This window comes from Sinocyclocheilus rhinocerous, unplaced genomic scaffold (assembly GCF_001515625.1).
Source record: "Sinocyclocheilus rhinocerous isolate Xijiao unplaced genomic scaffold, SAMN03320098_v1.1 scaffold938, whole genome shotgun sequence".
NCBI lineage: Eukaryota > Metazoa > Chordata > Actinopteri > Cypriniformes > Cyprinidae > Sinocyclocheilus > Sinocyclocheilus rhinocerous.
In genome coordinates, this window is record NW_015665007.1 from 819,684 (window position 1) to 830,179 (window position 10,496).

Consider the following 10,496-nt stretch of genomic DNA (forward strand, 5'->3'; position numbering starts at 1 on the left):
AGTTCTAATGCCATGGCGAAAGTTTGAGCAAAACATGCTAACTGTTCTGTCATTGGCTGCACAGACGAGCACAGAACACTATTTACAGTCCCAGCCTCAGAGGAGACAAGAGAGCAGTGGATTTATTGATTTATTTACTGTATATTGCTGCTGCCACACTGATTCCCCAGCTGTTTACCTTCACAGTCATAACTGACTATTTTTGTAACTCATGTGTGTTTTTAACGTAAACTTGTGTGTGAATGAGAACTTAGTTTAGTACTCACATGCTGTGATACAGTATGTGGAAAATAATGTGTTTTTTTAACCTTAAACCGCATAAACACATTTCATTACACCAAATACACAAAATAATGTTATTTTTAGCAACATCATATGACCCCTTTAAACTAATACGGTTTAAAACGCATGATTTCAACGCGATAAACATGATAACCAGAACCAAAACATATGTTTTTAGCAGGTACCAGCTGTAATGCCACAGCTCTATTCTGGAAAAGGGGGCGGGGAGCAGCAGCTAATTTGCATTTAAAGAGACATGCTCTAATACAGCATGTTTCCGCTTCCACTCAAAATAGGCATTTTCAAAATGATATAATAAATGATCTGTGGTGTATTTTGAGCTGAAACTTCACAGACACATTCTGGGGACCCCTGAGACTTATATTACATATTGTAAAAAGTGGCATAATATGTAATCTTTAAGCAAATTCGAATAAGACAAAGTGGAACCATATTGCACAACATGTGTGAATACCTGAGATATATATCAAAATGTATTTGTATTTGTACTCATAATCTGATATTTAGATGCTGGTTACTATAGTAATATGAATATAAGTGAAGGATTAATAATGCACAAACAATTATTATAGCCCTTGGTCACTCAATTTGAATAAATTATGAGACAAATCCTATGTCAACTGATAGGTGAATATGGCCTCCATGAATTCTAGCGCTGTAAAAAAATTAAATCTGATCACCTATTGATATTTTTCTATACACATACACTAACTGAAGAAGAAGTGACCACAAAGCATTAGCATAAGAAGAAACGCCCCTACCTGTGATCAAGATGAGGGTAAAGATTATACCCTGCGACATATTTTCTCAAAATCTTTCAAAACATATGAGCTTTAAAAACATCCAACTTTAACTTCCTCAAAAGTATGTAAAGAAAATCCGAGTAAGCGTCGACACTGCAGCTGTATTTTGTCAGGCAGGTGCGCCCTCCGTTCTTCTTCTTCTTCTTCTTCTTCTTCTTCTTCTTGGTTTTATGGTGCGCCCTCCGTTTCCTCCTTCAGTGAGGTATGAACGTGTAACCCGAAACTCAGGTGAGTTCGGCGGGACCACTGCAAGCAAAATGCGCGTAAAATCATAGGGGTCCAAAAGAGAACAATAGTTTGCGTATTTAAAAATACGGACTTTTATACATTTCTTTTGGTTCCTGAACAATAATATAAGGTATTATGGAACAGTATTCTGTGACTGCGCATGCGGTTTGACAAGATTAACCCAAAACGTTTAATATTACAACGCCCTGTAATCCACGTTTGGTGAGAGAAATGGTTTATTCCACTGCCAGTCTCTGAAGGCCGAGTTAATGATCGCCAAGATTACAAGTTTTGATACTTCCCATGTCTTTGCCAAGTAACCTAGTTAGATTCTCGAATCTAATTTAACAATGTCTCGGGTAACTACTAAAGTTATTTTGTTAGTAAACACAGAAGAACTCATTCGCCATGTGGCCATGATAAACAGATCCTCTTCAGTTTCATGATGATCACATATAGGCCTATATAGGGGAACACTGACATGGATGTTTTTTTGTACATTTTTAAACTTTTATTTTAATTTTAAAGACAATATCTAGCAATATCTAAAAAATAATTTTATATTTGAAAAATAAGAACGCTGTAAATGCATTCTATTTGTAAACATTTTAATATTTTTAAACTTTATTTCTATCCTTTGATTTTATATTAATATTATTATTATTATTATTATTGGTGTATTTTTGCTTATCCTAATGTAGCCTAGCCCCTGGATGTATTTGTAATTCTATAAAATCAATACATAACAAATATATAGAGGAACACTATGGCTAGATGTGATTATTTCTCAGTGTAGGTTTATTTTCGAAAGTTTTCAAGTCAGTTACAATATAGGCAGATAACTTTTACATTTTCAGTACAAAAAATGTTAAATGTAAAGTACAGATATAAGAAAACATTGTTATGGCCTACACATATATATTATATATTTGTAAATTATAAATTTCCTCTGTTCACTGTGTGTGTATACTGTCACTTTTTTGATGGATTGTCTGATGATAACTATTATCAGGAAATCAATTGTTAAATTGTTAAAAAATCAAGTGTTAACCACATGCCTACTTGGTGGTTTAGCACTTTTCTCATTTTGATTGCACAAAAAACTCATGAGTCATATAATTGTTTTTTTCTTCTTCTTTGTATTGGGGAAAAAACTAATCTGTACTGTTCCTTTCTATCTGTCCAGCCAAATTTTTCCCTTCCTGTCACAGCATATTTGATGAAAGCTGTCAATCATTATGCTTGTAAGTAGATTAAGTTTCTAGGTAAATCCTTAGTAACGTTTCGTATATTTATTATTTTACTTTTAAGATGCAATGTTTTAATTTTTAGTTCTAATCATGAGCATATCTAGCGCAACGTGCATATCAACAGTCGTTTTAGTAAATAAAGGAAATTACACCCAGAGCAAAACATTGCACGTTTTAACAGCACACACGGCCTTGAAACTTGATCTGCAACTATAAACAGTGGGGCGGGGCTTAGTAGCAAATCCCGCCTTATCCAATATGATTGGCTTGTAATAGTGTCGCACGTAGCTATCGTCCAATCACACAACGTCCACAATGTACCATCATGCCGCTTATTAATACAGGAGGCGGGGCTTCTTAGAATACGGGTGGGGGACAATGTCAACATTGTTGGAGCAGAGTAACGACGATATAGCAACTGTAATTTTATACAAACAGAAGGCAGGACCCTTCAATCGAAGGTAAAATACATTGATTCCTATCCTATTCGCTATATTGTCATATCGAACCTTAAAATAAGAGTCATTTCGTATAGTGCTTGACCTGTTTTTAGGCCCATTTGCTGTTACATCACGATCCATGTTCGTCGCGTGCGTGTTAATAATGCTCTTTAAATGCATCGATCTAAATGCGTTAATATGAAGTCAAGTAAGTGCATTTTAATTATGCATTGCTAAAGCATCAATATTACGCCCTATCAAGAACATGAGATTGTCGGCAGTACACTGTGTCCTCAGCCAGAATATGTTGATAACATCATAACATATTAAAATAATGTATATTTTATAGACAGAATGACATTATAAAACAGCCTGCAGTGTCATACTTTGTCACGTGGATGATATGTTCAAGTTCACCACTGCATAAACGTCTAGATATGAGTGATCTTTCATGACTTGCACTGTAATTCACTACATTTCACAGATGATTTCTTTCTTTGAAGGCAGGCCCAACCATGGGGAAGTCTCTGTTTTCCTTGCCAAAGCAAAAAGAGGAGCAGGAGAACCTGACTGAAAACACAGAGTCTCCCATTGAGGACAATAAACATGACGTGTCACAGTTTCCATATGTTGAATTCACAGGCAGAGACAGCATCACCTGTCCTACTTGTCAAGGGACGGGGAGGATACCTAGAGGTGAGAACAGATCTGTCCATCCATCCATACCATCCATTACTTTATATGTAATATGAACATATAGCTGAAACTAAATGTTTAACGTTAATAAATTGTTCTTTATCTCAGTGGCATCAATACATTGCTTGAATAAATCATTATTTGGACTTGTAAAAATGTAATTATGTGTACTTCCTTTCCTGGACATTCTCACAGACCAAGAAAACCAGCTAGTTGCTCTGATACCATACAGTGACCAGAGGCTGAAGCCAAGACGAACGTAAGTTAATTTCAATATCCTTTTCAAATCAGCATTGGATATATACTATATTTTATAACTGACTGTATATTCTTGCGCTATCACAGGACATTGTACGTGTCTTTATCAGTCGTTCTGTGTCTGCTACTTTCTGGTTTGGCTGTATTCTTCCTGTTCCCTCGAGCTATTGATGTCTCTTATGTTGGGGTGAAGTCAGCCTACGTCACATACGACCGAGACCAGCGGATAATTTATCTAAATATCACGGTACTATCTGTAGCAAACCCTTTTCATTTGTATTTCAGGCTTGTTGATCAAAAATACCTGTTTAATTTGTGATTCTGTTCTTTGTGTGGAGGGATTGGACTTGATAGTGAGATCAGATGGGACTTTTGGCAAAGTCAGGGTATTTTGTTATTTTTTGTTGCCATGTTTTTATTTAACTGTATTAAATAAGAGTATTTTTTTGCCTTTCTCAGAATACCCTGAACATCACCAACAATAATTACTACCCAATACACGTTGCCAACATCACAGCACAGGTGCAGTTCTACAAGACTGTTATCGGAAAGTCTGTTGTCAGTAATGTCACCACTATCACCCCCCTGGATATGCGTCAGGTACATGTTAATTCATTCAGATATATTAATTAATGAATAATAATTTTATGTTAATACATATTTCAATAATACTATTTTTCATTATAAACCCAAAACAAATGTTGTAAATATTATCTGTACAATTTTACCTTTGTAATAATTATATAATGAATAATTTATAGAAATATGTATTAATATAAAATCATTAGTCATATAATATATGTTATAGTATGCTGCTCTATAAACATATAAAATATAATAAAAGTGTATAATACAACTGTACTAATCCATATCCTTACTGTTTCAAATTTGTATTCATGGTGAGGAAAATCACGTCAGTTTAACACTTTACGATAACCGAAAGAAATAAGTGACCTTTATCCTCCCAATAAGGCTGTTTGATTTAGTTGCATGACTTTGTAATCTGTGTTCTTCTCTATATGTGACCCTGGAGCACAAAGCCAGTCTTAAGTTGCTGGGGTATATTTGTAGCAATAGCCAAAAATATATTGTATGGGTCAAAATTATTGATTTTTCTTTTATGCCAAAAATCATCAGGATATTAAGTAAAGATCATGTTCCTTGTAGATATTTTGTAAATTTCCTACCGTAAATATATCAAAACTTAATTTTTGATTAGTAATATGCATTGCTAAGAACTTCATTTGGACAACTTTAAAGGCAATTTTCTCAATATTTTGAATTTTTTGCACCCTCAGATTCCAGATTTTCAAATAGTTGTATCTCAGCCAAATATTGTCCTATCCTAACAAACCATACATCAATGGAAAGATTATGTATTTGAACTAACCCTTTAAGACTGGTTTTGTGGTCCAGGGTCACATATGTGTAATTACTTAGATAACAACTGTAATCAATGTCAATGTTTCATTTTTAGGTTGATTACACTGTTCCCACCATCATAGCAAATGAGATGAACTACATATTGTGAGTATTTGCCAGTCAGGTCTTATATTATAATAAAACTTTTATAAAGACAGTTTATCTTACTGATTGCGCATCTGTTTTTACAGTGACTTCTGTACCATGCAGTCAATTAAAGTGCATAACATTGTTGTCATGATGCAGTAAGTATTCTTTAATGAAAAATCTGATTCAGTTTAAGAATCGTTTGTTGAAAGAGTTTATGTAAAAGAACAGATTGAAAAAATATTTAGAAATCTTTATTTTGAAAAATGTTACTGTATGCATTTGTTGTTATTGTATTCAGTGTATTTCTGTTGAAAAGAATGGTAGATCTTTATTAGATAAAATAAGCATTAACCAAACTATTATAATATTATATAATAAATTAATATTATATAAGAGCATTTCCATTTGATTGATACTATGTTCTCGTCTCTCCAGGATGACTGTAACTGTCTTGTACTTTGGCCACGCTGAGCAGGTGTCTCAGGAGAAGTACCTGTACGTGGACTGTGGCTCAAACACCACGTCTTCACGTGGACACATGAGTGTGATACAGTGACGCCCCTCCGTATGACCCACAGTCCCCCATGTTCCCATGTCGTGAAACAAAAGCTTGTCCTGAGTGTTACAAATGGCAGAAGATGAAGTCTGTACTGTAGGGTGACAACGTCAGGATTGATCAGCAAGTTTCAGCCAGAGCACTGATGTCTTTCTACACCATCATTATCGATTCTTTAGCACAGCACTGAAGGTTTTGCTTGGATAGACAGAAGCACTTTAGTACATTTTGGGAGAAGGGATGACAGCAGCAGAATATTTTACATAGAGCTGCAAACACTCAAACCACTTTGACTACTCCGTTACAATTTTATTTTTTCTTGTGCGTTTGTTTTGTAATGTTAAACAGTGTGCTGCAATTTCCATTCGGTCATGCCGATTTTATTGTTATTTAGCTCTTTGCGGAGCAGGTACTCTTTTGATTTCTTTGGACTATGGTGTTAACATACAACAACATGCCAGCTTTCAGAAGTTCATGAGTTTATGGGAATTTTGTATTAATCCATATTTTTTCAACATCTAAGACTGCAGTAATTTAAAAAAATAAAATTCCACAATATCTGTTCTAAGGGAATGTTTAGAATGAAGGTCTAAACTACGTTTAAAAAACAAAACTAAACAAAATAAAGTGGGCTGTTCTGAGGCCAGTACAAAGTGGAACATGAATCAGGTGTCATAATAAAATGTATATTAAAATAAATAGAAATTTACCTCAGCAGGAACCTATGGAATACCATATTAGTTAAGAAAAAAATTTAATAAAAAAAGGTTAATTTTTTATTATAAAAATGGACTTCCGTTAATTGTTCTTAAAGCACTTCTTTAGTCACATTTTAGTCAAATTCAACCATAAATTTGTTCTTTTTGGTGTTGGTGTAGATCATTGATAACTTAGATGTTTCTCGTTCACTTTAACCCTTTTGCTTGTCTTGTTTTGTTGGAATGGCACTTTTACATCAAACCCTTTTTAAATGGTATTTTATTTAAATTTTATTTTAGGGAAAGGATTTATCAATAAATAAAATTTCTTTGACGAAATTTGTGTCCATATATTTTTTTTTTCTCAGGACACTGGCGAGATCACGTTTTATTAAAAATCATAATATTTATTTATTTCTATCATCATATTACAGTAGTGTTCATGTTATGGTGAGTTAAATTAGTAAGCACTGAATAAATAAAAACAATGTCTATTTAATATCTGATTACTTTGTGGGTTAGACTGAAATAGCACATTACTCTTTTTATTAGTAATATAGTCAAGTCTCATTTGCTTATAGTTGAATTAAAATAAAACCAAATGTTTGTATTGTAGAGAAAAGTGTGATTGCTGCAGCGATATTCCACAAGATGGTCCATACATGATATGGTACCTCAATACAGGAATAGACAGAGTGAGGTAAAACACCGTCTGGAATTTTGGGGTTGAAACCATTTATTTACCTAATAATATTGGGGCATTGTGTCCCCCTATGGTGGTCCACCACCAAAGTCTGTAGCAGTTAAGGCCATGGTACTTTTACATCTTAGGTGGGTAAATACAGTTTATTGAAAGTTCAGCAGTTACCTTGTAATAAGCCGAAATGTTCAAGCACAAATGGTACGTGTATGCATTTGTGTTCTCAATGTGCTTTGCATATGTGCAGTGTTTACATTTTCTTCTGAAGGAAAAAACGATTCTGCACATCTGTTAAAGTTCCTACTCACTTCCTCTCATGTTCCAGAACAGCAGCTCCTTCTGGTTCAACTTTAATGGGCCTCTGAAACAAAGAGCATGTGATGTTTCTACATTTACCATGAATGAACCATTAATTTCAGGCAGATAGAGTTACAATATGCCCTGTTACTTACTGAACAGCCTGGAAGTGTGACATTCAGCATATGCTGGAGTCAGGCTTGCCAACAAAGCATTTAACAATGATGACTAAAAACAACAAATAACTAAGCATAAAAAATCTACCTAAATTCAATTTTAGTTCATACACATGCATGTAGTTGAGAGGGAAATATGTTAGCTGTGGTCTGAAAACTTGGAGCTGGAATTTCATTGAGGAGGAAAATTCTCAGGACATCTGCAGAATCTATTTCCTCCATTTCCTGGGATCTGCAAAGTGAATAAAATATATGAAAGGACAATTCTTTTAAACAACATAAGACGCAACTGGACTTCATAAAAACTGCAAATAGTCACTATAGCTGCTAGAAATTATGCTATACAGCAACATTTTAATGTGTTATTGTCTTTTCACTGTTCTCTTTTATGGTCCCAAAACATATTATATATATATACACAATAATTTTTGAAAGAAAGAAAATAATTTTATTCAACAACGATACATTAAATTGATCAAAAGTGAGAAAGTATGTTACAAAAGATTTCAATTTAACATACATGCTGTTCTTTTGAAGTTTCTATTCATCAAAGAATTCTACAAAATTTCAGCTTTGCCATCACAAGAATAAATCAAATTTTTAAATTTATTAAAATAGAAAACAGTCATTTTAGAAATAAGAAATCAAAAGAAATAAATGGCACTTGATGTCAGAATACCATTTGGGACCACTTGGTGATGAAGTTTCAGACAGCCATAAACCACAGACAACGACACACACTCGTCTAAACACACACTCTCTGAGCTTGTGTGTCTCTCAATCCTGTCTCACACATTCCTTACAGGTGCATCTCAATAAATTAGAATGTCGTGGAAAAGTTCATTTATTTCAGTAATTCAACTCAAATTGTGAAACTCGTGTATTAAATAAATTCAGTGCACACAGACTGAAGTAGTTTAAGTCTTTGGTTCTTTTAATTGTGATGATTTTGGCTCACATTTAACAAAAACCCACCAACTCACTATCTCAACAAATTAGAATACTCCATAAGACCAATAAAAAAAAATTTTTTAGTGAATTGTTGGCCTTCTGGAAAGTATGTTAATTTACTGTACATGTAGGGGTAGGGGCTCCTTTAGCTTTAATTACTGCCTCAATTCGGCATGGCTTTTCCACGACATTCTAATTTATTGAGATGCACCTGTAGATGGTACTTTTCCAGCTGTGGCTCCTTGCAGTACCATGCCTGTCCAGTAGATGATCACAGTGCAGTATGCTGTCCAAACATACATTCACCAGCAATCTCAATCCTTCTGGATCCTTGTAAGAGTGTGGTTTAAAAATGGCAGTGCTTTGCTGTACATCCATGCAGCTCTTGCTAGCGGCACTGGCCACTCTGGCTGGGATCTGTCTGGGAGGGTCCGATGGGCCCCGTGGAGTGGCTCTTCCTTTTGTCTTTGACCCCAAAGCGACGTGCGACCCACCTTGCAAACATGCCGGGATTTGCATCCGAAACAACAGCTGCTTCTGCTCAAGAGGATATGAGGGAGAAACCTGCCAATATGGTGAGGTTTCAAGATACTTATTCTGCAATGTATTTGAATGGAAAGTGTGTTTGTGTATGTGCGTGCGTGCGTGTGTGTGTGTGTGTGTGTGTGTGAAACTTGTGCTTTATATATTTAATTGGCCAAAACTCACATGATTTGCATGTTGATTTCAGCTAACTGTTATCCAAAGTGTAAAAACGGTGGAGAGTGCCTTCGACCTGGAAAATGCAGATGCCATTCAGGATTTGGAGGAAAATACTGTCACAAAGGTAACTGTGAATTAATTTCCATTTTGTGAATTAATTGTAGTTGTTTGCAAGTTGAACCCTAAAAAATGAATAGTCAAGAAAAAAATAATTTTTGAGTCCATCAACACAGCTTTTAACTTATGTATATGTGTTGTTTGTGTTTGTGTTTGTGTTGTGTTTGTCAGTGGTTTGTGATGGTGGCTGTTGGAACAGTGGTGAGTGTATTGCTGTGAATGGAGAAGCAAAATGCATCTGTCCCTCCAGCTGGACTGGCTCCAGATGCCAAGACGGTGTGTTGATCCCATATTGTGTTATTTACATTGCACAAATCCATAAAGTCAGTTGTTGCACTGAAACAGGGGAATAGGAATAATTTGAAAAGGGAAACACATGAAATCAGTCTCTCTTCACAAAATGAGAGTTGAAGAATATGTGATATCAATAAATCATTTTTATGATATATAACTTTAATAATTACAATTGTAACATGGCAAATTTTCATAATAAACAGAAGAATTATATATTTGGTTCTGACATTACTGGTCAGTCAGTGTTTCTGTTAAATAGACTTAAAGGGGTGGCTCACTGTTTTTTTTCTAGGCTTGATTGTGTTTATGGGGTGCAGTCTAACATGTGTTAATGCTTCGTTTTTTAAAAAACGCATTATTTTTTCACATAATTTACCTTTATTCCACACCTATCTGTCCCTTCTCTGAGAAAAGCGGTGATCATTTCCTTCTTTTATAAAGCCCCTCCCTCAGAAATAGGCGATGGGCTCTGATTGGTTAGCTAGCCCAGTGTGTTGTGATTGGCTAAACCGCCT

At 34.9% G+C, this 10,496-nt stretch overlaps 2 protein-coding genes and 1 pseudogene across 4 annotated transcripts in view; 2 read left to right on the plus strand and 1 right to left on the minus strand.

The window, feature by feature from the left end:
• LOC107730812 (lipolysis-stimulated lipoprotein receptor-like) overlaps nt 1-1,321 on the minus strand; it is a 15,031-nt gene extending 13,710 nt beyond the window's left edge. The window contains exon 1 of the mRNA XM_016541753.1: nt 1,065-1,321. Within this exon, the coding sequence (XP_016397239.1) occupies nt 1,065-1,104 (40 nt within the window). The 5' untranslated portion in view covers nt 1,105-1,321. The remainder of the gene's footprint in view (nt 1-1,064) is intronic.
• A 1,615-nt stretch (nt 1,322-2,936) lies between these two features.
• LOC107730846 (transmembrane protein 106B-like) lies at nt 2,937-6,658 on the plus strand. 3 transcript variants are annotated; one of them, XM_016541790.1, is made up of 8 exons: nt 2,937-3,045; nt 3,509-3,720; nt 3,916-3,979; nt 4,066-4,225; nt 4,438-4,578; nt 5,456-5,505; nt 5,592-5,645; nt 5,926-6,658. In XM_016541790.1, the coding sequence occupies exons 2-8, from the start codon at nt 3,540-3,542 to the stop codon at nt 6,044-6,046; spliced, it is 771 nt and encodes a 256-aa protein (XP_016397276.1). In that variant the 5' UTR covers nt 2,937-3,045; nt 3,509-3,539; the 3' UTR covers nt 6,047-6,658. The 3 variants fall into 3 exon arrangements, with proteins under 3 accessions (XP_016397276.1, XP_016397274.1, XP_016397275.1); XM_016541788.1 differs by having other exon boundaries at nt 3,528-3,720; XM_016541789.1 differs by having other exon boundaries at nt 3,532-3,720.
• Nucleotides 6,659-9,102: 2,444 nt separating this feature from the next.
• The window catches only part of LOC107730847 (von Willebrand factor D and EGF domain-containing protein-like), a 6,128-nt pseudogene continuing 4,734 nt past the window's right edge, over nt 9,103-10,496 (plus strand).